The 26,673-nt window shown below is 42.7% G+C and overlaps 1 protein-coding gene across 2 annotated transcripts in view; it reads left to right on the top strand.

The window, feature by feature from the left end:
- LOC103099164 (uncharacterized) overlaps positions 1 to 26,673 on the top strand; it is a 148,558-nt gene that overhangs the window by 52,747 nt on the left and 69,138 nt on the right. For both annotated transcript variants that reach the window (XM_056806147.1, XM_056806148.1), the window contains 10 exons: positions 1,032 to 1,249; positions 3,773 to 3,966; positions 4,241 to 4,546; positions 4,820 to 5,049; positions 9,769 to 9,933; positions 10,489 to 10,566; positions 17,169 to 17,525; positions 19,431 to 19,787; positions 21,063 to 21,416; positions 24,501 to 24,632. In XM_056806147.1, the coding sequence (XP_056662125.1) occupies positions 1,032 to 1,249; positions 3,773 to 3,966; positions 4,241 to 4,546; positions 4,820 to 5,049; positions 9,769 to 9,933; positions 10,489 to 10,566; positions 17,169 to 17,525; positions 19,431 to 19,787; positions 21,063 to 21,416; positions 24,501 to 24,632 (2,391 nt within the window). The remainder of the gene's footprint in view (positions 1 to 1,031; positions 1,250 to 3,772; positions 3,967 to 4,240; positions 4,547 to 4,819; positions 5,050 to 9,768; positions 9,934 to 10,488; positions 10,567 to 17,168; positions 17,526 to 19,430; positions 19,788 to 21,062; positions 21,417 to 24,500; positions 24,633 to 26,673) is intronic.

Raw genomic sequence — 26,673 nt, 5'->3', positions numbered from 1 at the left:
TAAACATAATTATATTATTATAATATTAAATATAATATTTATACTATATAATATATTTTATATATATGTTGTGTAGTCCTTATGTTTTACTACTGTTCAGTCATATCCAACTCTTCATGGACCCATCTGGAGTTTTCTTGGCAATAATTCTGGAGTGTTTTGTCATTTCCTTCTCCAGCTCATTTGACAGATAAGGAAACTGAGGCAGAACAGGGTTAAGTGAATTGCCCAGGGTCACACAGCTATTGTGTGTCAGAGGCCAAATCTGAACTCAGAAAAATGGGTCTTACTTATTCCAAGCTTGGCACTCTATACACCAGGCCACCTAGCTGTCCCAGTCCTTACTATTTGAGTAGACAAATTATTTGAAAGGGGAGCTGACAATCCCGAAATATATATGCTGAGTGCCATGTAAAGCCCCAAGACACAATATTTTATAAGTTCATAGGATAGAGCAATCCCAATGAAATTAAAGAAGCTGGAAAGACTTTATAGAAGGGGTAGAACTTGAATTAGACTTTGAAAGATAGGAAGGCTTCCCCTAGATCAGTGATGGCAAACCTATGGCATGGGTGCCAAAGATCACACAGAGCACTCTCTATGGGCACACAGCTGCCCTCCGCACCAGAGTTTGTTACTAGAAAGGTAGAGGGACTCAGGTAGAGCTGCTCCCTTCCTCCTTTCCGCCATGCCTAATGACATTTTTTCACGTCACCCACACCTCTGCCCAGTAGCCTAATGGGAGCACTTTCTTGCTCCCCTGTATGGGGTAAAGGTAGTGCAGGGTACACCTGGCATTCAGTGGTGGGGAGGGGCGTGGCACATGGTCTCTGGGGGGTAAGTATAGCACTCAGTCTGGGAGGATAGGGTGGGGGCAGGGCCCGGCACTCTGTCTCCAAAAGGTTCGCCATCACTGTCCTAGAGATTCCTTTTTCTCCCTCCCCATACCATGTCTTCTTTATATGGCTAACCTCTACTATAGAGCAGATGCCCATTTTGATCTTTTTGCCCCTGTCTGATCCACTCTTCAGGTACAGGCTGCTGGTAGACATTACAAAGATGGAGGCATCAATGGCTCCTTGTCTGTGCATGCCTCAGGGAAGGAGCTAACTGTGCTAGAGGCCAGTATGAGCAGAGAGACCAGGAAGAGCTCCAAGGGCTGGGATGTGAGTGCCATCTTCCGACAAGCCATCTTCACCGAACCCAGAGCAGTGAGGCTACAATTGTCCAGCAAGATCACTCCAGCAAGGTACAAAAGCTATTGGTCAACTATATCCAGAATGGAGATTATTCACCTAGCCAGTGGTCTGGTGAGTGAAGGAAGTGGTTTGACAGGCTCTGAAGGCCATGCTCTACTGGAGCATTGCTGTTGTTGAGGCTATCTGGAGGTTCCCCTAACATTTTTGTGTGTTTTTGATAATGACGATGAGCGTCCCATTAACACAAAATTGCTCAGTATGGCCCTTGCCGTAAGAGAAAGATCTCGCTGCTCACATAGATTTCCTCCCAACATCTCTGAAATGCTACCATATTTGAGATTTATTCCTTTGGGTTCCAAGTTTGCCTCTGGGATGGAATGAGTTAGCACTCCCGCTTTATAATGTAATTACCCATCTGAAGGGGAACACATTCAATTCTTGGCCTGCTGAATCCCTCAAAATGCAATTCAAATACCATTTGCTCACTATCAATAATATGGAAATGGGTCTTGATCAATGACACAAGCAAAACCCAGTGGAATTGCACGTCAGCTAATGGGGGTGGGGAGGAAGGGAGGGAAAGAACATGAATCATGTAACCATGGAAAACTATTCTAAATTAATTACTTAAAACTTTTCAATTAAAAAATAAAAATTGGAAAAAAATAATCATAAAAAAACAAATACCACTTCCTCCATTTTCTTCACCTTCTCCTTGAAATCTTCCCTAATTCTGGATTGATCATGACCTTCCTATTGGCTGATGCAAATTACTTGAGTCTACAATCCTCTAATTATCCTAATTCTCTAATGTACTTGCCATGTAAAATTATGCTATACTTACCTGCATTTATATAAATATACACACATAAATTTGAGCTTTGGGAGCAGCTAATTGGTTCAGTGAATTGAGAGCCAGGCTTAGAGATAGAAAGTCCTGTGTTCAAGTTTGACCTCAGACACTTCTTAGCTATGTGACCCTGGGCAAGTCACTTAACCCAAATTGCTTAGCCTTTACCACTGTTCTGCCCTGGAACCAATACATAGAATTGATTCTAAGACAGAAGTTGAGTTTTAATAAATAAAAAAAAGGTAAAAATAAAAATAAAAAAAGAGAGGTACAAAGTGCATTGAGGGTTTAGAAGAGAAAGAAGTTATTTCTTTTTGAAGAGAGAGGGGTCAGGAAGGACTTCATTCATGGTGGAGATGGTCTTTGAGCTAAACTGAAATAGAATGTATGGTCCTGGGCAAGTCACTTAACCTCAATTGCCTAGCTACCTACTTTTGCCTATAGTTTTACCTAATTTGCCTACTTTTACTTAAAATTGCCTAGCCTTTCTATTCTTCTACTTTGGAACCTATACTTAATATCAATTCAAAGACATAGGATAAGAGTTTTGTTTTGTTTTTTAAAGTTAGTGATTGAATATGAAGAACTGGGGCATTTAGTGGATAGAAGATTGGTTGTGGAGTCAGGAAGACCTGAGTTTAAATATGGTCTCAGACCCTTACTAGCTGTATGACCCTGGGCAAGTCACTTACCCCTGTTTGCCTCAATTTCCTCATCTGTAAAATGAGTTGGAGAAGGAAATGGCAAACTTCTTCAGTATCTTTGCCAAGAAAATTCCAAATGGGGTCCCAAAGAGTTGGACACAATTGAAACAAGTCAACAACCATGCAGAACTGTAGAGGGGAGCATTGGGTCATTATGGCAGGCTGCAAGATACTAGGTATGTTGTGTGGCTTGGTAGAACTGGTTCTCAAATCATAGGAGCTACGTTCAAATGCCATCTCTGATGCTTACTACCTGGAATGGGAAGACTCGGTAATCAATACTTTGAGTGTATTTAGAATAACATATTGTAACTGTGATTTGAAGTAAAAGCCTAATCCCAGGCAAGAGTCTGTGTGTAAGCACATGAAGCATATAGTCCCAGGGAAGGACCTGAGTAGTAGTTTCAAGTGTGTTCTACTACATTAATCAGAAGCATGTGATTCTACGTCATACTGTTCTTTATATCCAACTGATTTGTGCAGCCATGCAGGTCTGGCCACCCCTGTGGGGCTTTCGGATTTCCCAGAAATGGGGGTTGGGGATTCCCTGCCAGGACAGCCATGAAAACACAAAGGAGTGTGTTTTGCAGCACAAGATCTCAACCATGGTGTATCTGCAGACCCCTGACTTGTGTGATTTTCTTACAACAAAGACAGAAGGGTTTCCCAGGCCCTTTTATTTCATGCCCACACAATCCTGGGTAAGCCAGCCTCTCTGGACCTCAGTTTTCTCTTGTGTTAAAGGAGGAGGTTGAGCCAGAGGTTCCTTCCAGTTCTGGATCTAGGCTTCTATGACAGGAAGTCATGGAGGTACATTGATCCTTTTAAGAGGGTCAGAAGAAGCCAGGAGGGAGGAAAGGGGCCCAGAAGAGGAGGGGACAGGCAAACTTGGTCTTCTCTGTGGTTCGGTACCTGGCATGCTCTGCCCCTGGCTTCAGAGGAAATGTCCAGGAGTCTTAAGCCTTTGGGATTGGCTGTGGTCATTCTAACCCCATCAATTTGTCTTTTTTCTCTCCTAGGGTCTGGTTCTTTTCTAAGATGAATCTCAATCAGAACAGTGTCCAGATGTTTCTCACAGGATCCAAGGAACAGAAGGTGGGACCCATCCTGTCCCTGAAGGGCAGAGTCCAGCACAACATTGACAACTGGGGGGCTCTTCCAAAGCTCCTCGACCTCACTGGATCTCTCAAACAGAAGAACCACAGCAATGAGGGTATGTCTTCCTTCAAAGTCTGGGAAAAGGAGTCTGGGAAATGGCCCCAAAGTGGAAAATGTAAGGAGAAGACAATTTAAGGGTTGGGGGACCTCAAGAGAAGAGCTTAGTAAAAAAACAACAAATCATAAACTTCATTTGGTAGAATTCACCTCCTCCTAGCCTAGAGTCTTGAGGCCAAAAAAAAGGAGCTCTTCATCTGGAGAATGTGGCAAGGGACTCTTCTCTTCCCTGTCTGTGTTGAATGGAGCTGTTGTCTTCCTGTTTCCTACAGGGAACCTCAGTATCCTCATTGAGGATGCCATGTTCGGGCTCCGTCTGAGGGACAAACACATGATGGGCAACAGCAGCAGCACGCACAGTGTGACCGCTGTGATGGTTCAGAATGGCAGTCGGGCCATCCCTGGAGAGCTTAAGCTGAGGGGACAGCTAGAGAGCCAGGCTGATGGCTTTCGCGGCCACGCCACCTTTCATGCAGACAAGACGGTTTTGTCCCTGGGCACAGCCTGCATCACGGCTCCTCCCCACCGGCAGCTCTCTGCCCATCTGGCCCACAACAGTAGCACTTTAAGAAATGCAGGTAGGAAAGACAGACGGAGGTGGATGGAGTGAGGGGAGGGGAAAGGGCAGCTCCGCTCTCCCAAACTCCCGTTTGCTTCGTGAATCTCCAGCGGCTCTCCACGATCCATGGTCATGGAGGACCCAGCAATAGATGAAAAGCTGTGCCTTAGCTCTCACTCCCTTTCCCTTCTGCCACACAATGGCTCTGGAGGAACCGGGCCGGCCTGAGTTTTTACTAATGGTCTCATCATCTCCATTTCTCCTGTCTCCATCTGTGCTTCTTCCCGCCCAGGGCTGCCCACTCACGGAGAGATTCTGTTCTCCCACACCTCCCTGGCTCCGGGCCACAGGCTGACCCTGGGGCTACAGAGCCCCAGCGGCGGTATGGAGGCTGCCTTCAGAGTGGAAGGCCCTTCCGGGGAATTCCCAGAGAGCCGAGTCACTGCGAACTTGAGCCACACCGTGGCGGGCTTCCGGCAGCTCGGGATCCCTTTTTCAGTGGAAGGAGACTGTTATTACCAGGCGAGTACTTTCTCAATGTCAGGTCTTTCCCATTTGAGGAAGCGATGTCTGAGAGTGGGAGGAAGGGAGGACGAGGAGGACGAGATGGCCAGGGCAGGTCTGAAGATATATCTTGTACCATGAGGCAGTCCCCCCGGCCAGACTGCGGTGATTTTCAGTGACCCCCTGCCTATTACAGTTGTGAGAGGGAGAAAGAAAAAGAGGTCTGCTGGACCTCATGGAGGATGGGCCACTGAGAGGGGCAACAACCATGCATCCAGGGATGAGTCCTTGGCTTGGCACATTTGGAAACTTGGTTTTTAGGAGTGATTGATCAAATTGGGGAAACCACTGGCAAACCAGAGGGTAGCTTATTAATTTACCTTGGGAAAGGGGAAAAGAAAAACAAAACAATTAAAAAAAAACAACCTTTACTGGGGTCAGCTAAACTCTTACCTTCTGTCTTGGCTCCCAGGCAGAAGCGTGGTAAGGGCTAGGCAATGGGGGTCAAGTGACTTGCCCAGGGTCACACAGCTGGGAAGTGTCTGAGGCCAGATTTGAACCTAGGACCTCCCGTCTCTAGTCTTGGCTCTCCATCCATCCACTGAGCTACCCAGCTGTCCCCTTAAACAAAATTTTAAAACATGTTTTTAATGGAGTCAGGAGGATCTGGCTTCAGATATAGCTTCAGACACTTCCTAGCAATGTGACCCTGGGCAAATTACTTAACTTCAAATGCCTAGCCCTAGCCACTCTTTTATCTTACAATTGATACTCAGACAGAAAATAATGGTTAAAAATAAATCTTACCACGCGATTCAAGTGGAGAAAGAACCAACCTTGAGGTCAAGGAGACCTGTATTCCAGTCCTGGTCTGAAACGTCCTGGCTTTGTGATCCTGGGCTAGTCATTGAATCTATTTGTACCCCAAACACCTTGACTGCACAACAGTTACTCTGGCTGAGAGTTCCCCTTGCCAGTAAAATCACAGACCTAGTTCAAAAATAATGACCACGTGGTTTTATTTGGCGAGATCATTTGCACAACTTGCTTGGCCAGGAAATAGAACAGTAGATCAGAGGGGCTTGAATTGCCATATAAAGAGTACCTGATTTGATTCCCAGGAGTTCTGCTACTTACCACTTGAGTGACCTTAGACAAGTCATTTAATCTGTTAGTTTGCTCATCTACTAAATCAGGAAATCGGGCTAAGGTCACTCTCAGGTCTAAAATGCTACTCTTTACGACCTAGCTTTCTTAAAAGATGTTTCCACCACATTGTGGTCGCTCGTCCATATTTTTGCATTCTGGGCATGTTTCTAAGAGAACTGTCAATGAGTCTAAGTGAGGCAACATGGCAGGGAAGTGTGATAGAGGATAAAGTGTTGGACTTGGAGTTAGGAAGATCTGAGTTCAAATTCTTCCTTAGACTCTGATTAGCTATGTAACCCTGGACAAGTCACTTAATCCATTTGCCCCAGTTTCCCAATTTATAAAAGAAGAATAACATCTACCTCCCTGGGCTGTTATGAGGATCAAATGAGATAATAATTGTAAAGTGCTTAGTATAGTGCCTGACATATAGAAAGCTCTATATAAATGTTTGCCTTTAATTATTCGTACCATAACTAGGTGGCACAGTGGATAGAGTGCCAAGTCTGGAGTCAGGAAGACCTGAATTCAAATCCAACCTCAGACACTTCTTAGCTGTGTGACTCTGGGCAAGTCACTTAACCTCATTTGCCTAGCCCTTACCACTCTTCTGCTTAGAAGTGATCATTAGTATTGATTGTAAGTCAGAAGGAAAGGAAGAAAGGAAGGAGGGAGGGAGAGAGAGGAAAGAGAGAGAGAGAAAAAGAAAGAAAGAAAAAGAACTAAGAAAGAAAGAAAAGAACTAATAAAGAAAGAAGGAAAGAAAGAATGAACAGTGGATACAAAGTTAATTTAGACGAGTTTCAGCTCTGCTACTCACGAATACACATTGCTGCAGAATTTTAGAGGTTGTATTATGGCAGATAAAAGGAAACATAAATAATTCTAATATAAATTTTACTGACCCCGTGTAGGTAGTATAGTGAGTATGGTATTCACAAAATAAACAAAACTGGCCTGTTATCCACATGCACCAAACCTCAGGACCCTATCCCATTTTGAACTCTTGAAAAAGTCAACAAAAAACAGCTGCCCTTAGAAAAGGAAAACCAAGAACACTCAAGTCGCCCCTCTCCCTTCTTCAGTGTTGCCAGTTTAAACATTCAGGGTGCTTGGATTCCTCTGGCAAGGAATACTGTTATGAGAAGAAAAAAAGCTTGAGAAGCACCGGCTACCTCTCTGAACATCAGTTTGCTCCTCTGTAAAATGGGGATAATAATGCAGCTATTCCCTACTTTGAGGGGATTTATGAGTACCAAATGTCCACAAAGGGCATTGCAAAACAAGAATAATAGCATTTATATAGTGCTTTAGGGTTTGCAAACTCTTTCCATATAATATCTATAAATATCAGCTGTTGTTTTGTTTTCCCTCCCAAGGGTGTTAGTATTTCTGAGGAGGAATATGCATTCCTGGGGATGGAATTTTAAGCCCTGTAGCAGGATAATGGAAGAGGGACTTGGGGGGCCAGGCCCTTTCCTTCATCCTTCAAAGCTCAGGGATAGGCTGGACAGAGGCCAAGCCTGGTTCACTGCAACTTAATCTTTAAACCCTGAATTGAGAACTGGAGGGACAGACCTTCCCTCCTGTCCAATCACTGTTTGACAGAGCACCATCATCTTGTCAGCAAAGGCTCTGATACTTGTTATGGTCCTCTCAATATGAGGTAAGTCATTGAGGACCCTCTCTTAGGAGGATTTGAATTTTAAGCAAGATTTCTCCATTTTAGATGTGATTTCTCAGTTTAGATCAAAGAAATTTTAGTGGGGTGGGAATGCCATTTTTGGGGGGCCTTCCTTCTATCCCTAAAATGCCAGCTTATAGGTCAAAATTCCTCCCCATGGGGTCTGAGCCAGAATCACTGCTGCTGCTGCTGTGGTCCAGGGTTGAAATCTTGCCTCTGATGCTGACCACCTATGTAACCTCAGGCATGGGGCAGTTAGATGGCGCAATGGATGGGGTGCCCAGTCTGGAATCAGGAAGACCTTTTCCTGAATTCAAATCTGGCCTCAAACATTTATTAGATATGTGACCCTGGGCAAGTCATTTAATTCTGTTTGCCTCTGTTTCCTCATCTGTAAAATGAGCTGGAGAAGGAAATGGCGAAACCACTCCAGGGTCTTTGCCAAGAAAACCCCAACAGGGTCAAGACGAGTCAGCTGTGATTAAAATGACTGAACGATAACAGAAAACACCTTGGGCAAGTTCCCTAACTTTCCTATACCTTATTCTCATATTCTATAAAATGGAAAATTAGATTAGTTGGCCTTCTACCTCTAGTTGGATGATCCCTGGCCTTTTGTGCTTTTCTAAACCTGTTCACATGAATAATAATAACAATGATGATGACAACTAGCATTTATTTTATAGCCCTTACCTTTTGTCTTAGAGTGGATTCTAAGTATTGGTTCCCAGGCAGAAGAGCAGTAAGGGTTAGGCAATGGGGGTTAAGTGACTTGCCCAGGATCACACAACTAAGAAGTATCTGAGACTACAGGACCTCCTGTCCCCAGGCTTGGCTCTCTACCTACTGAGCCTCCTAGCTGCCCCAATAACCAGCATATGCATGTTATGTACTATGTGTTAGCCACTGTGCTAAACACGTTACAAATATTATCTCATTTTCCCCTGCAATCTTATAAAGTAGGCAGAATGATACCCACCTATTCTCATTTTATAGATGCAATGAAACCAGGAAATCAGGAAATCGAATAACTTGCTCAAGAAAACCCAGTGGGTTCATGGTGAAGATTAGGCCTATGTCTTTTCTCTGCTGAGCAATATTTACTCCATCTCTTCCCTTATTTTGGCAGCTGGGCAGTATAATAGATACGGTGCTAGACCTGACTTTAAGAAGACTTCATGGGGGCAGCTGGGTAGCTCAGTGGATTGAGAACTAGCCCTAGAGACTGGATGTCCTAGGTTCAAATCTGGCCTCAGACACTTCCCAGCTGTGTGACCCTGGGCAAGTCACTTAACCCCCATTGCCTAGCCCTTACCACTCTTCTGCCTTGGAGCCAACACACAGTACTGACTCCAAGACGGAAGGTAAGGGTTTTTACAAAAAAAAAAAAGACTTCATTTCTAATCCTGTCTCAGTAACTTATTGCCTATGTGAACCTGGGCAAGTCACTTAACTTATCTATGCCTCAGTTTCCTCATCTGTAAAATGAGAGGATTGGACTTGATGGCCTCTACAATCCCTTCTAGCTCTAAATATATGATCTTATAATAGCTAGTATTTATGTAGCACTTTAAGGGTTACAAAGTACTTTTATAAATGCCATCTCATTTGACCCTCACAACACCCCTATAAGGAAGATGCTATTGTTATTTTTTTATTATTATTATTTTACAGATGAGGAAACTGAGGCCCATAGAGGCGAAGCAAAGCATCTCTCTTCACTTAGCTAGTGAGTGTGTGTGAGGCAACATCTGAACTTGGGCTTTCTGGATTCCAAGGACAATGTTTTCTCCACTATGCCACCAGCTTCTTTCCCTTAGCTGCTGCTTTCTGTGGCCCAAGGGTCAAGGAAGCCCCTCCTCTGGGACATCCCATTTAATTGGCTCATTTGGTGTCTTGTCTAGAACTCTGGCTCCAGGCTGGTGGCCAGCATGAAGGCTGGCTTAGATGGTGAGCACTTTCGGATGGCGCTGGAAAGGAAGAAAAATGGAAGCAGTTCAGAAGAGATGGTTCTGGGGCTAGAGCACAGCGTGACCAGACTCCTTGGTGTGGTGCCCTCCCGGCTTCAGGTAACGGGACCATAGGCAAAGTCCTGCCCTTCAAGCAGGAATCCTTCACCTTCATTGTGCCATGGACCCCCTCTGACAATCCAGGGAAGCCTGTGGACTCCTTCTCAGGATTATGGTTTTTTTAAACAGTTGAAGAAAATAAGTTTACATTTTATAGTCTCTGAAATCTATCCATGAATTCCAGCTTGATAAGTCTCTTCTTGGTGTTTATCCATCACTTACCAGGAACAGCAGGATCAAGTGGTCACTATTGTTTTTGAGTGGGTCATGGGGGTACCTAGGAGGCTCAGTGGATTGAGAGCCAGACCCAGAGACCAGAGTGTTCCGGGTTCAAATTTGACCTCAGACATTTCCTAGCTGTGTAAGTCACTTGACCCCCATTGCCTAGTCCTTACTGCTCTTCTACCTTAGAACCAATATATAGTATCAATTCTAAGATAGAAGATAAAGGTTGTTAAAAAAAAAGGCATCAGGGGCAAAAAGAAAAAGAAAAGTTAAGAACCCTTCCCTCCTCTCTGCCTTCCACCACCGAACTGTATCTCCTGGGTCCTACAGGTCAGCTGCGGCGGCGAGACCTCCTCCAGCCAGCTCTCCGGTCACTGCAGCGGAGACATCTCCCGCCACCCCTTTGAGGTACAGACTTCTTTCTCCACCATGGGGTTGCGTAGATGCGGTGCACTGAGGTTCAACTACTGCCAGAAAAGCCTGAGTGTGGGTGGCTGTCACGGGAGAGGCCACAGGCAGGAGGTGACGGGAGATCTGGTGCACACATTCTCCTACCTCCGTTCCCTTTCCATCCCAAGAGACCTGAAGGTCAGAGCCTTGCTCAGGAGTCAGCCCGGGAGGCTGAAGGCCAGACTAAATGTCACGGCAGAAGGACGGGGGATCCACACCCACTTGGATGTTCAGACCAAGCCGGGGTTCAGAAAGTGCGGAGTGCCTTCTTCCACTAGGGGAGGCGCAGATGTACCGTCCTTCCGCCGCACATCAGGGATGTGGGAGTTTCCCAAGCCGTGTGGCGGTGGGTTGGAGGGCCATATCCGCGCCTCCCTTGACCTACACGGAGGGCTGCTCTCAGTAAGGACTCGAGGGCAGGGCTGGGGCATTGCCAAGGTCAAGTTGCTCCAAGCCCTGGCACAGAACCTGAAACCACAGAGCTTAAGCAGGAGGTGGTCAGTGGCAGGACACTGGAAAGCAAACGCTGGAAAACTGAAGGGCAGCTTGGAAGTTCAAAGCAAGCAGGATTCCTTCCACACGAGTGGGGTTATCTGGCTGCTGGACCACGGGGCCAGAATGAACTGGGCTTGGGAGCACCAGTGGAGACGGCTGAAGAGCCTCCCTGTGCCTTCAAGCCTCCAGCTGGCGGGGTGGGTGAACCACGGTCCGACCTTGCTAGTCAGTAAGGTCCGAATTGCTGTGGGAGGCCGGCCACTGAGAGTGGAACTGCTGACCTCTTGGGGGAGGAAGACAGAGCTACAGGCGCTGCTTCATCACGCCATCCCCAGCTGGCTGCAGACCGGCATCCCCGAGAGAAACTGGCTCCGTGGATCAGCTCAGCTTGGGGGTCGGGCAGACCTGAGCCTGGAGGTGCTGAGCGGAGCCTGCAGGGTGTCCGGGATGGGGCGTCGAGGGAGGAAGCTGCCCGGGCAGTGGGAGCTGACTCTCCGTGGTCACTGTCCCTACTTCCAGGTAGAGAGGAACATGTTCGTCCCAAGGAAGGACATGTTTCGAGCCGCTTTGGCTCTTGCATGCCAATGGCCGCGGTGCCTAGTGTTGCCTGTGGCACATTAACTTTGGGGCAGACCTGCAGGCAGGTCCAGAATGGTGCTGGGGGTGGAGCTATGGCCCCTTTCAAAGTTAATGAGGCAGAGGAACAGCTTGGGAAAGGAGAGGATTCCAGGTCCGGGAAACTCTGAAACTGATATACCACGTGGGCTTTGAGCTAGATAATTGACTTTATTATCTTCTAGCCTGACAAGGCTTTATTAAGTACCTACCGTGGTCCAGCAGAGAGGTGCAGGCGGAGACAAACTGGCGAATTCTCCTTTAGAGATGGAAGGAGAGAATTCTTCCTCTGTTTAAGCTGTATGGCTAATATCTAATTCTGGAATTTAGAAATGGAACTCCTCCATGAAGCTCCATGGGCTTTGTTCTTAGAATCATAGGAGGAAGGATGGAAGGGACCTTTGAGGTCTTGTAGTCCCCTCACTCCCTTAATTTTATTGCTGAGAACACGGAAGCCTAGAAAGATTTAGTGTCTTGCCTTAGGTCACACAGGAATTAAATAAATGGCAGAGGAACTCAGTTCAAAATCCAAGGGATCTTTCTACTTTATCCCAGAGGGAAAAGATAGTGTTTTTATAGTAATAATAAATAATAATAACCATATGATACTTTAAGGCTTGTAAAGTGTTTTACATATGCTAGCCCTTTGTTTCTTATTTTAACTATATAAAATAGGTGCTATTATTATACCATTTTTCCCTTTTTAAAATATTTTATTTTTTCCCAATTACATATAAAAATGGCATTTTTTTTACATTTACTTTTTTTAAGTTTTGCGTTCCAAATTCTCTCCCTCTTTCCCACCTTCCCTTCCTCACTCTCTACCTGCTTCCTGAGGCAGTAAACAATCTGATATGGATTTTACCCGTGAAATCATGTAAAACATTTTTCCCTTTTAGTCATTTTGTGGAAGAGGTCTCAGATGAAAAAAAGAACAAGAAATGGAGAGTGAGATACGGTGTATTTCAGGCTGCATGCTGACTCCATCAGTTCTTTCTCATAGGGCAGATGATATTTTTCATCATGAGTCTCTGGGATTGTCATAGATCACAGCATGCCTGAGAATAACTAGGTCATTCACAGTTATTTGTCAAAAATTATTTCTGTGACTGTGTCCAATATTCTTCTGGTTCTGTTCACTTGAGTTTGCATCACTCCATGCTGAACTCATCCTGATTGTCATTCCTTTCAGCATAATAACATTCCATCACAATCATATGCCAAACTTGTTCAGCCATTCTCTAAGTGACAGACAGCCCCTCATTTTTTCCAATTCTTTGCTAGCACAAAAAGAGCTGCAATAAATATTTTTGTACAAATAGCCCCCCCCCCCACTTTTAAATCTCTTTGTGATAACAGACCTAGTTTTATACCATTTTATCAAAGGAAGAAAATGAGACTGAGAGACACTCATACAGGTCAAAGATGTCTGAGGCAGGATATCTTATTAAGTCCAGCACTCTAGCAGCTATTCATTCTAGCTATCTGAGAAAGGAGATCTAAGATAGAGAACTCTGGATAGAAAGTCAAGAGTCCCAGCTGTGCCATTAGTTGGTTATATGACCTTGGACAAATCACTTTTCCTCTTTGGGCCTCAGTTTCCTCATCTGTAAAATGCTTAACTTGGATTAGATGACCTTTGAGGCCCCTTTCAGCACTAGATCTAGAAATATGTTTTGACTGCAGTCCCCTTTACACCTCCAACATTCTGAGTTTATGGTTAGTTTATCCCCATGCCTTCAGTCAGGCTTGCAGCAAAACTAGAACACAAAAATTGGACCTATTCCTATTGGGAGTCAGGCAGAAAGTTTTTTTTTTTTAACCCTTACCTTTCATCTTAGAATCAATACTGGGTATTGGTTCCAAGGCAGAAGAGTGGTAAAGGCTAGGCAATGGGAGTCAAGTGACTTGCCCAGGGTCACACAGCTCGAAAGTCTCTGAGGCCAAATTTGAACTTAGTACCTCCCATCTCTGGACCTAGCTCTCAATCCACTGAGCTACTCAGCTGCCTCCCAGGCAGAAAGTTCTAACAAAATTAGCATACCTTTCTTTGTCTGTCTCTTCCCCCCCCCCACCTTTTTCCCTTTTGATCTGGGAATATGGGTTGTGAAAGAGCCTTAAGTCTGCTTCTCATACAAAGGTATTTAGCACTTATATTGTTCATAGATTTGAAGGTGTCTCCCTATACCTCCTTAACTTCTTCCTTGAACTTTTGATCAATACCTTTTCTTCTCTGCATTTAGTCTCAATTTTATTCTTTAAAAATTTTTTTCCAGTCAACAAGCTTTTATTTTCTCTCCCTCTACTTCCCCAATTGAAAAAGAAAAAAGGAAAAAAACCTTGTTTTCATAGACATAGTCAAGCAAAACAAATTCCTACATTGGCCATGTCCAAAAATGTATGTCTTATTCTATGACTTGAGTCCATCATCTCTGTGCTTCATCATTGGTCCCTTGGAATCATAGTTGGTTGTGTCATTGACCAGAATTATTTAAGTCTTTCAAATTTGTTTGTCTTTATAATGTTGTTATTTTATAAATTGTTCTTCTCATTTTACTCTGGATCAGTTCATACAATTCTTCTGAAGTTTCTCTGAGCCCATCCCTTTCATCATTTTTTTATTGTACAGTAATATTCCACTTCATTCATATAGCACAATTTATTAGGTTATTTTTCAATCTATTACCATTTTTCATAGGACCCATCTCCTGAGACTTCTTATCCTTTGAGTGGTCACTTCTCCCTCATTCTGTGATCTAAGAATGAGACAAAAAGGAACCCTCTGAGATATGTTTGTTCCCCAAAGTAGAAGCATTTACTGAATTTTGCTGAATTTCAGAGTTAGGGATATCTGCTGAGATTAGGTATGTATCTGAGAATTCTGTCTACAAGGTTGTCATCGAGTGGTTATCTAGTCTTCCTGCAAACTTCGGTGAGGGCCAAAGACCCACTACTTCACCAAGGCATCCCATTTTACTTTTGCATATCTTTCCCCCACCTTACACCAGGCATATCTTGCCTCTCTGAGACATTCTTCCTTGGCTCCTGAGTCTGCCTCTGAGGCAGAGTCCAGTCTCATCCACCTACTTGTAGGTAGCTAGCATGTCTTGCCTTTCCAAGTTAAACATCCTCAGTTTCTTCAGCTGGTCTCCTACCTTCTCACCATCTTCTGAATTCATTGCCATGGTAGCATATTGGCATTATTTCCTAAAATAAGGTGCCCAGAGTTGGACTAAAGCCTCCAGATGTGAGATGACCAGGATATACTCTCATTTTCTTCATTCTGTACATTCTTCCTCTCAGTGTCGCCTTGAAGGAGTCACCTTTATTTATATGGTTGCCATGGCACAGTCAACCCCTATTGAGCTTGCAGTTCACTAAAAACCCAAAATTGTTTTTAACCAGGAAATTTTGCCTAGCCACCCCTCCTTCTCCACCCTATACTTGCACAGTGAGTTTTTAAAAGCACATATGAATGATTATATTTATATTTCTCCTTGTTTCTCCTATATTTCTCCTAAAATTTTATCTTTTTAGATTCAAATGAATTTCTAAAATGTTGAGATATTTCTGTATTTTAACTCTGTTATCTAGCATGTTATTCTTTCCAGTTTCTTGTCAGCTGCCCATCTGAGCCTTTGTCCAAATTACTAATAAAATTTAAATTGATGAATAGCCTAAAATCAAGGAGAGACCTCTAGGACATATTCACTATATATATATATATATATATATATATATGTGTGTGCATATATAGATATAGACATATACACATATTTTAAATATTTGTCGCTATACATATGTTTATGTATATCTTTATAGTATTATTATGTAAATTGTTCTAGTTTTGTTCATTTGTGTGTATGTATGTATGTATACCGAACATGCCCCAGAGATCTCTCCTTTAAATATTTAACTATATCTACATATTTCATTTCTCCCTCTCAGTCGACACCAGACCATTCATGGCTAGTCTTTCAATCTAGCCATTTAGCTGTCCTGACATCTAACCCACTTCTCTTGATTTTGTCCACAAAGAAAACACAAGAGACTGTCAAATGCTTTGCTGAAATATAGGTATATGAATGTAGCTTTCTCATCTTCTACCAGTCTGATTACTTTGTCAAGAAAGGAATAGACTCCCCAAAGGGCAAACAGTCAAACAAGATATAAGCTAGCAGTTTTCAGGTAAAGAAATCAAAGCTATCAATAATCATATAAAAAATTTCTAAATCATTCTTGATCAGAGAAATGCAAATTAAAACAACTTTAAGATACCACCCCACAACTATCAGACTGGCCAATATGACAGGAAAGGAAAGTGATAAATGTTGGTAGGGATGTGGTAAAATTGGGGCACTAATGCATCACTAGTGGAGTTGTCAACCGATCCAACCATTCTGGTGGGCAATTTGGAACTATCTCCCAAGGGGTATAAAACTGTGCAAACCCTTTGATCCAGTAATACCACTACTACTAGGTCTGTATCCCAAAGAGATTTTTTTAAAGGGGAAGGGACCTGTTTGTACAAAAATATTCATAGCTGCTCTTTTTGTGGTGGCAAAGAATTGAAATGAAAGGATGTCCATCATTTGGTGAATGGTTGAACAAACTGTGGTATTATGATGGTGATGGAATACTATTGTACTGTAAGAAATGCTGAACAGAATGATTTCAGAAAAAGCTAGGAAAACCTACATGGACTGATACAAAATGAAAGAGGCAGAACCAGGAGAATGTTGTTCGCAGTAACGGCAATTTTATGGAACAATCAAATGAGATAGACTTAGGTACTCTCAGCAATACAATGATCCAGAACATTTCTGCATGACTTTTGTCAAAGAATTCTATTCACCTCCAGAGAAAGAATTGTCAGAGTCATAATGCAGATCAAAGCATACAATTTTTTACTTCAGCTTATTGGAGATTTTATTTTGGGATTTTGGTTTCATATAAATAATCTCTTACAAAAATAAGCAATATATAAATGTGTTTTGCATGATAATACATATATAATTGTTTGCCATCTCCAGGAGTGGGGAGGGAAGGGAGAGAGGGAGACAATTTATATCTTATAACTTCAGAAAACAGCTGAATTTTCTTATGTAAGAAATTGTTATTAAATGTAATTGAGAAAATAAAATATCTTTAAAACAAAAAAGAAAGGGATAGGCATGATCTTTTCTTCATGAAGCCATATAGACTTTTAGCAATTGTTGCTTCCCTTCCTAAATGTAAACAAAGCATCTCTTTAATAAAATGTTCTGGAATTTTTACCAAGAATGGATGTTAAGCTCTCCATTTTAGAGTTTGAACACTACTTTATTAAAAAAAAATCCTTAGGCTATAGAAGAAAATGGCATATCCACCCTTAGGAGCGGTTGGGTTGGTTGTGGAGGGGAGCCCGAGGTCAGTGTCTCCCTAACATCCTCAGTCTTCCTTGATTGCAGAGTCCAGCCATGATGTCCCTGAATGGTTCTCTTCTGGCAGATGGCTGCAAGGCCAGCCTGGTTGGACATCTCTCTTCTGGCGAAGACTTTACCCACATCTACTTTCACACCTTCTGTGGACTCCACAGCCACTTGGAAGCTGGGCTTCAGCATTCCTGGCCTCTACTCAAGGGACTGGGCATTGCCAGAGAAAACCAGATTAGGGTGTCAGCTACCAGAGGAGATTCACCAAGGGCGCTGCTTCAGCTGACTACAGGTCCATGTTCTGTGATGGCAGATGGAGGCGTCAGGAAGGAAAACAACACGACTCACACCAACTGGACCCTTTCTCTGGGAAACCATTGCCCTATACTGGAGGTATCGTCCAGTCTCATTTATTCAGGTCCATTCCCCATTATCTGACCCCTGGAAATTTCCTATTCCTCCTTTTGGCCTTTAATTCAATATATACGTCTTATGCACCTACTATGTATCCAGAACGGTGCTAGGTATTGTGGAGGATGTCCTTGAGTTCCCCACAGCACCTAGCATGGGCCAGTGTACAGTAGCTGCTTAATAGTATTTGTTAAATAAATGAATGGCTATATGAATGAATGAATGCATTTCAGATAAGAGAATGTGGCCTGAAGTGACTAGGGAATGTTTTTGAATGGATGATTTGGGGGAGAGAGGAAGGATAGGATAAAAAAGACATAAAGCATTCTCCAATTTCCCCTATTATTGACAAATCCAGAATTTTTCTAGTTTATCAGTCATTAATCAGGTTCGTAGGTCTTTAAGCCATTGCTTACCAGCATCACTCTTGGGTAACTGTTTCTGCCAGTCATTTCCCCCTCTCTTTCCGACCCAGCCCTGTGCTTATTCTTCTGCCTTATTCTCACTGATTCCATCCCCAACAAGAGGGCCAAGAGGGAGATAGTCCTAGTGTGTCACGGTAATTCTGGTGCCTCTGCAGGTGGTGACAAGACCCAGCTGATATAACAGAGCATATTCTCATGGGCAAGTTAAAAGACTAAAGAAGCAGATAGATGATGTGGGTTTGTTTGGGGTTTCTTTTTGCCTGAATTGTATTTTAAGATGAAGAAGATCCTAACTTTTTTTTTTAACATATAGTTGTTGTTTTTTAAAATTTCTGTTTCCAAATGAATATGTGTGGCTAAAAAACCTACCTTTTAGTCTATCAGGCAAAATAAGAAATTCTTTTCAGTTTTCTAAATTTGCAAAACAACTAGACACTGGAATTCTTAACATGTTAGCAACTTGAGATATGTGAAATGGGGCAATTACATGGCTCAGTGAATAGAAAGCCAGGTCTGGAGGTGTGAATGTCCTGAGTTCAAGTCTGGTCTCAGCTACTAGCTATATGAGACTGGACAAGTCACTTAACCCCAGTTGCCTGGCTCTTTCCATTCTTCTGCCTTGGAGCCAATACCAATTCTAAAACAGAAGCTAAGGGTTAAAAAAAAAAGATGTGTAGGATTCTTTCTTTTTTATACTAATTTTTTTAATTTGGAAAAAAAATATTTTAATTAATTTAGGATATTTCCCCATGGGTACAAGATTCATGTTCTTTCCCTCCCCTCCTCCTCCCACCATAGCCGATGTGCAAGTCCACTGGGTTTTACGTATGCCATTGATCAAGACCTATTTCCATGTTATTGATATTTGCACCAGGGGGATCGCTTAGAGCCTACATTCTCGATCATATCCCCATCAACCCATGTGATCAGGCAGTTGTTTTCCTTCGGTGTTTCTACTCTGTGGGATTCTTTCTTAATGGTCACTGGCCTTCTCAGGCAATTTTCTTTTGTCAAATTGTGTTAGAACTTTATTTTTTAAAAAAGCTTTGAGCTTATTAAGAAATAAAGATGTGTATTAAAGACCAAAAAAGCCGACAGATTATGCCTGTTTCATAGTGCTGCCCAAACGATTCTGAAGTGTAATTCTCACACGGAAAATGTAATCATTGGCTCTCCTGAGCCTATACTACTTGGCTCCAGCATACCTTTGCCAGTGACTGTGCCATTTAGGATGGAGAGAGGCCAGAAGCAATGGAAATAAATCACAATATGAAATTATGAGCCAAATAGGAGCTATTACTTTTGAGGGAATGCCTCTGAGCAAATGTATACCAGATTTTCGACTCCCCTAATTTCCCCTTCCCACTTCTATTTCCCTAAGAATGCCCCAGTTCTTTTGGTCTTCAGAAGCCTTTATGCTTTGTACTCCATAAAACCTTCTTTTTTCCCCCCATGATTACAGAAAGCAGGCTTTCCCCAGAGCTTAGCCACAAGGGGCTCCCTCAGGGTTGGAGCCTGTAGCAGTGACCTCACCATGGCCCTCCAGAGCGATGGAGGAGATGCTCACATGCACTTAGCAAGTTCCTGCAGACAAAAGTCCATGGTGCAAGGAAGCCTCCAGCACTCCTTCCAGTCCCTGAGCCGCCTGGGGCTGCCCCCCAGCAGCACCATCCAACTGCAGGCAGGGTTGGACCCTGATCCACAAAGCTCCTTGACTCTCCAAGTTGGGCAGTGCCAGCTTCGAGGCAGTATGGAGCTGCAGCCCGGGAACAAAACCCAGTGGGTGCTGGAGACAGAGACAGACTGTGAGCTACTACAGGTAGGTCTGGGAGGGATGGACATGAAAGAAAAGATCCTGGGGTGGCTCTAATCCTCGTGACTTGGCTATGGTTGAGACTTTAATATTGTGCTTCTTCACTAACTAATATCAGAGTGAGGATTTGAACTCAGAGCCCTTGGTTTTAAATCATGGCATGCTCTCCATTATACTATGCTGCAACCTGGGGATTAAAGTTCTTTTAGGGGTATTTTGGATCCATACAATTGCATGTGAAATAGGTTCATGATCACGTAGGGAAACCTCCTTTGAATCCCTGCAGGGTAGTGGGTGAGGAAGGGAGGGGGTTTGGATTCTCCAAATGGCATCCTGGGAAAAAATGTCAGACTAAGGCAATCTGATTTTGCTTCTTTTTTATTGCACTTGGGGGATTTTGAGGGGGAGGGAAGAAAAGAAGGAGGAAGAAGAAAAAATCCTTTTTTAGAACTCCAGCCTTGGTAATATAATTTTCTTGGTGTGTGGTATGGTGACAAAAATGATGGGTTTGATGTCAGAGGACTTGAGTTTAAACCATAGCTGTGAGGGCAAGTAGGTGGCTTAGTGGATTGAGAGCCAGGCCCAGAGATAGGAGGTCCTGGGTTCAAATGTGACCTCACACACTTCCTAGTGAGTCAGGTGACCCCCATTGCCTAGCCCTTACCACTCTTCTGCCTTGGTACCAATACTCAGTATTGATTATAAGACAGAAAAATAAAATTAAATTAAAATAAAAACACAGCTGTAATTCTTAGCTGCTTAGCCTCCCCAAGTCTCAATATCCTCATCTATCAAATGGGTATAATTATACTAATAAAGCCAACCTGGCTGGACTGTTATTAAAAAAGCACTTCATCCACCTCAAAATGCTTCTGCCAAGTGAGGGTATTATTTCTAGATCTCCTCCTCCACACGGTCACTGAGTCACTCCGCCTGTCTCTCTTTAATCCTCCTCCTAGACATCTGGACTCTTGAGCTGCCATTCGTAGCTTAGTCTCACTTCCTGCCACTTTATCTTTGGGCCCCCTTCACTCCAATGGCTTCTCTTTGTTGCCTGCTTCCCACCCTCCCACGCTCTTTAGTAACTCTTAGCATTTATGAGCACATCCATTATTCCCCCCCTCCGATCCCACGTGCTTTCCTCTCCGCCAAGACATCTGTGATGAAGATGTTTAGTCTAGTGCTACAGACGGGATTAGGCAAGAAGAGCTACCCTTGGGGAGCGGGAGGTGTGAGATCCCAGCCTGGAGCTGAGGGGCCATTTTCTCCCATGGTGGACAGGAGCTCGGGATCCCCGCCCAGATACGCGTCAATGGATCCGCGCAGGGGGGGAGCTGTCAGACCAAGCTGCTCTGCACCCTGATGACGAAGGGCGGCCAGGCAGCCTACTTGGAGCTCCGGGGAACGTGCCAGCCCCAGCTCACCATCCGGGCTGCACTCCGGCACAACTTGCCGGCGCTCTGGGCTGTTCCAGAAGAGACCAAGCTGTCTCTTCAAGCTGGCAAACAGGCCAAGTACCAGCTGGGTCTGGAGCTGAGATCCGGAACCTGCGAACTCCAAGCCAATGGGGATCTGCAGCTGGAGAAGAGATTCCAGTGGAGGGTGCTCGCAGAGAACTCCTGCCAAGCGATGCAGGTACTTGGGGGGGGGGGGGGGAGGAGAGGGAGCAGAAGCCAATGGGACGTTGTGCTCCCCAACCTCTAGGTCATCCAGAAAGATGAACGATTAGTCCTCGAGCATGTTTGAAGTGTGCTGAGCACCCGGGGGATTCAGAGAGAAAAAAACGAAACAATCCTGCCACCAAGGGGCTTCTAATCTAATGGGGGACACAAATGCACGTAAATCAGCTTAGGCATAAAGACATGCAAAACCCAGCAGATATAAAGCAAGCTTAACAGGGATGGCTCCAGCAGTTGGGGACCAGGAAGGGCAGAAGGTGGCATAAGAAATAAATCTGGGGCAGGGAGAGCAGCTGGGTAGCTCAGTGGATTGAGAGTATAGAAATGAGTGGTTCTAGGTTCAAATTTGACCTCAAACACTTTCTAGATGTGTGACCCTGGGCAAGTCACTTAACCCTAATTGCTTAGCTCTTGCTACTTTTCTGTCTTAGAATTGATACTAAGACAGAAGGTAAGAGAAAAAGAAAGAAAGAACAAAAGAAAGAAAGAAAAAAGAAAGAAAGAAACAATGTTTAAGGATGGGAGGGATATATTTTTCAAATAGACTGCAGAAATAAACATTGACCCACATGCCCAGTGCCTAAGAGATACTGGGATAGTCTAATAGGAAATAAATTATTATGCCAGGCAAAGTTCAAAGGACCATTAGGTGCTTAATGAGTGATTTATAATGATAATGTTGCTAATGAGCATTGTTGTTCAATTGTTTAAGTACCATCCAACTCTACAAGACCTGATTTAGGGTTTTCTTGACAGAAATACTGGAGTGATTTGCCATTTCCTTCTCCAGCTCATTTGACAGATAAAGAACTATAAAAATTAAAATAAAATCTTAATAATAAAATGTTATATTTTAAGGGATTTATTAATGATTATCAAAAATAAAGGAATTAGAGGGGTACAAAATAAAGACCATGTGCCCCATGGCTGATCAGCCTGTTGAAAATCCCACTTACCACCATCAAGCCAAGATGCCAAAGAGAACAGGACCCTCCAAGTCCCCGTTTAATATCCCCTGTCTATAGGAAGTATGTAATGACAGGAAGTCAGTGGGCTCCTGGGAAATGTAGTTCTTTTTTTTTGGGTAACAGATTTTCAATTATACATTCCCCCTGAGATCCATGGAAGACTGGTCTCTCCAATGGATCTTGTGAACGTAACCAACTTTTAAATTATAATAATTTGGGGATAAAAGGAAAAGAGAACAATACCAATGATTGCTAGGTGCATTGACAAAAAGCCAGTTAGGGGGAAGTCCCTTTCAGCATAAGAGTATATATACAAAATAACTACATTCAACCACATCCCAAAGTTCACTCTGGATCTTCTGGTGCAATGTGTGGTCTGTGGAGGCACCTTCATGGTGCCTTCTCCAAACAGTTCACTTTCTGGATTTGGAGAGGTAGCATGTTTCTTAACCTAAAATTACTCTCAAAAAGAATTTAAACTTTGCATTTTAGAATGATAATACATTCTCTCCTGAAGAGGGTGTTGAAAAACACAGGGATCACTTAGGGATGCGTGACTGAGTTATGAGGTATATGAATCAATTGACAATAGAAATTTTAAAAAATCCAAATAAAAATAAAAAATAATTTCTAGATGAAATATAGACTATCAAAGTCTTATGTGTAAAAATTTTAAGTAAAGGAAAATAAACCTATATATAACAGGTCCTTGGATCAGGGCCCAATTAAAATGATTTAAGCAATTGTGCATTTACCCAATCAGCATCCAGGACTACAAAAAGTTTTGTCACACAATGAAAGACAGAATAGGGACTAGATTATAGGAGTCAAGTAGGAGTCAAATTTGAGATACTTGGTAGAATGTGGGACAAGGAAGACCTGCCTTTGACATATGTCATAACAGCTACAACCTCGAACCCCAAACAAGTTCTAGTCCTCTTGTCTTGGCTCAAAATTCATCAATTCCATTGGGATTGGTTGGTCTCTTTGACCTTGTGCTCTATTGGCACTATGCAATTTTGCTTTGTGCTTCTTTGGCACTGTGCACTGGCTCTTTTTGTATTCCCTTCTCCTGGAATCAGATAAAATCATTAAGCAAAGTCCCATAATTTTTTTAAACAATCAATGGCATCATTTTTATAGTCTAAAGCTTTTGGGGTATGCATTAATATTAGAACAAATGTATTTTAAACTTATATTACTGTAAAATCAAAAAAATTAAAAGAAAAATCTCAATACTGTTGACATGTGCTTCAAATACAAAAAGGAAAGAAAAAATAAAACTCAAATACTATATTGCACATTCAAGGAAAAACAATAATAAAAAGGGTTTTAAAAATAAAAAATATATAGCTTACAATTAGCAACACACTGTGTCAGCCAAGGAGAGGTAGAATACAAAGGTTTCTCACCAAAAAATGAGATCCATGTCCTTTTTAACTTAACCACTGTGTGAGTACAAACAATTTTCAAAATAAAGCAGTAGTACAGTAGATACTGCACATTCAAAGAAGTATCAAAGTCCCCAAAATTCACAATAGCCCAGTTAAATACAATAGCAAACAAACCCACTATCATATTTCATATAAGTTTCTCTATTACAAAAAACCCCTAAGAACTGATGGATATTTGTCACAACTTTTACAGACATAGCAAATCTTTCAACCTTGGCAAATATATTTTTAAACAAAGTAAAACTTATTTGACTCTAGAACATCACTAAGAAGTCTAGATTGTTCTGGTGCAAGTAAATTAAACTGAAGAGTTTTGCAGGAGCTCTTTTTGGCTTCCTGCTTTATAGTAAGCACCTAGAAGTAGAGGACCACCAGATTTTATAAATAGGGGCAAACTCTCCTAGATAAGAGAAATTAAGCAGGTCAAAGTTTTCATGGGATCAATATCGGGATGAGGCTTGTGAGTAGTTGCTGCATTTGTAAAGCAATTTTGTAAAATTTACAAACTCTGGTATTGTAATAAAAATAGTATTGGATGAGATGGCCTTTTAAGTCTCTTCTAATTCTTAAATCTAAACACTGTGATCCTATGATCTAGTTTTTTTTAAACCTCTTTAGGCTCTTGGGGCCCCAGGTAGGATTGATGGCTCAGGCTACGTGGTAGTGAACAGTGTGGATCTGGATGCCCAGATGTTGGTCACTGTGGATGACAGCACCATCCGAGGGCTCCTCATCCTAAAGGCCACTGAGGTAAGTGGGTCACTAGTCAAGTATTGAGTGGTTATTGGGTGAGCATGGCAACCTGAGCATCTGATTTTCCTCTGGCAGAGCTGGAGTTTGGGAGAATTGTGGACTGAAAAAAATTAATCAATAAACATTTATTAAGCTCCTACTATGTGCCACATACTGTGCTGAGTGCTCTACATGAGTACTTATTCAAGTTACCTGGGAGAAAATTAAAGCTGAATGCTCCGAAATTGGGAAAGGCAAGGGCCTCTCACATGATGGAGATAAACTCCAAAGGGGCACAACATTAAGGACTCCCTTCTGCTCTGGGGTGAGACAGTGTACTGTAGTGGATAGAAGTCTTCATTTGGAGGCAGAGGACCTGGATTTGAATCTTGAATCTGCCAATTTGTGACCTCTCTACCCACAACTGCCTGAAAGCCATATCTATTACACTTCACTTCCCTCTTAAGGGTTCTCCACTACCCATTTTGGGGAGATATCTAGTGTCTCTGCCATTGTCTCAATTTTAGGGAGTTTCCTTCAGCCCAGTTCAAATTAACCAATTACCAGTCAGATAAATTTTTATAAAGAATATACAAAGCTATAAGAAGAATAAACATTAAAACACCTCTCCAACGGATAGAGGACCAGGCCTGGAGTTGGGGATCTGGGTTCAAATTTGGCCTCAGATTCTTCCTAACTGTGTGACCCTGGGCAAGACACTTAACCCCCCAGTGCCTAGCCCTCATTGCTCTTCTGCCTTGAAATCAATACTTAGTATTTTTGATTTCAAGACAGAAGGTAATGGTTAAAAAAAACCCCAACACTTCTTTCCCCATCAAATACACATATGGAAACATAATTCCTCCTTAAACCACCCTAGTCTCCGGGCCAGAAGAGGGATTAGGTTCCAGGTTCTTTCAGTTCTTATATAGTCTAGTCCCACCAAGTTCCAGAGTTCCTCTTTGGGTTCAAGTTAAGGTCACTTTGGCTTCTCAGGGCTTTCCTGCCAGGTTGGCAGCAACTTCTGACCTAGAATACCATCTCCAAAGTCTCCATGGCTTGAGTCAGGTCCAGAGACTCTACTGCCTAAACCTAGAACTGAAAAGGGCAAATTAAGCAGACAAAACCTCCAGTCCCATCCTCAGGTCTATTGGGGTCCCAGAAGGGAAGGGCTACTTTCCCTCACCCAGGTCAGTTCCTGATATCCATCCTGTGAATGAATGGGGCGTTTATCCCCTATTGGATACCATTAGAAAGAGACAAAATGAAATCATCCTCGTCTGATGAATTTAAAGTCACAGCTTGTTCTGACTATGTAGCCAAGGGAAAGAAGCTGTTTCCATCCATGTTGTATGGCAGCATAGAATACCTTCTCCCAGAAACAGGTCCCTGGTGTCTCCCAAGTGGGTGCCTCCATATTGGGTGATCTGGACACGCTCAAAGCAAAGCCCTTTATATATATATATATATATATATATATATATATATATATATATATATGTGTGTGTGTGTGTGTGTGTGTGTATAATATATGAACCTAGTTAAGTCGCTTAATATTTCTGGACTTTAGTTTCCTAATCTGAAAAATGAGGGGTTTGGATGAAATGAACTCTAAAATACCTTCCAGCTGGGAAGTTATGATCCTACTGTTTTAGACTAATTTCCTGAGCAATGGGAATAGAGAATCTAAGCATTATTCTCAACAAGAAATTTCATTCCTCTTTTCTTTTCATCTCTTTTAAATATCTTCTTTTTACATCATCTTCATTACTAAATGTATTTCTTTTTTTATTTGAAAATTTTTAATTGATTTATAATATTTTTCCATGGTTCCATGATTCATGTTCTTTCCCTCCCCTCTTCCCACCCCCCTCTTGTAGCCGATGAGCAATTCCACTGGGTTTTACGTGTGTCATTGATCAAGACCTATTTCCATATTATTAATATTTGCATTAGGGTGATCATTTAGAGTCTACATCCCCAATCATATCCCCATCTACCCATATTGTGAGTTTCAAAATGTTATGGCTGGGGAATGGACCAATCCCATGCTGGGGAA

Source organism: Monodelphis domestica, chromosome 7 (genome assembly GCF_027887165.1).
Source record: "Monodelphis domestica isolate mMonDom1 chromosome 7, mMonDom1.pri, whole genome shotgun sequence".
In the NCBI taxonomy this organism is placed as follows: domain Eukaryota; kingdom Metazoa; phylum Chordata; class Mammalia; order Didelphimorphia; family Didelphidae; genus Monodelphis; species Monodelphis domestica.
Note: the sequence above shows the minus strand (reverse complement) of the source record. Positions and strands in the feature narration are given on the sequence as shown.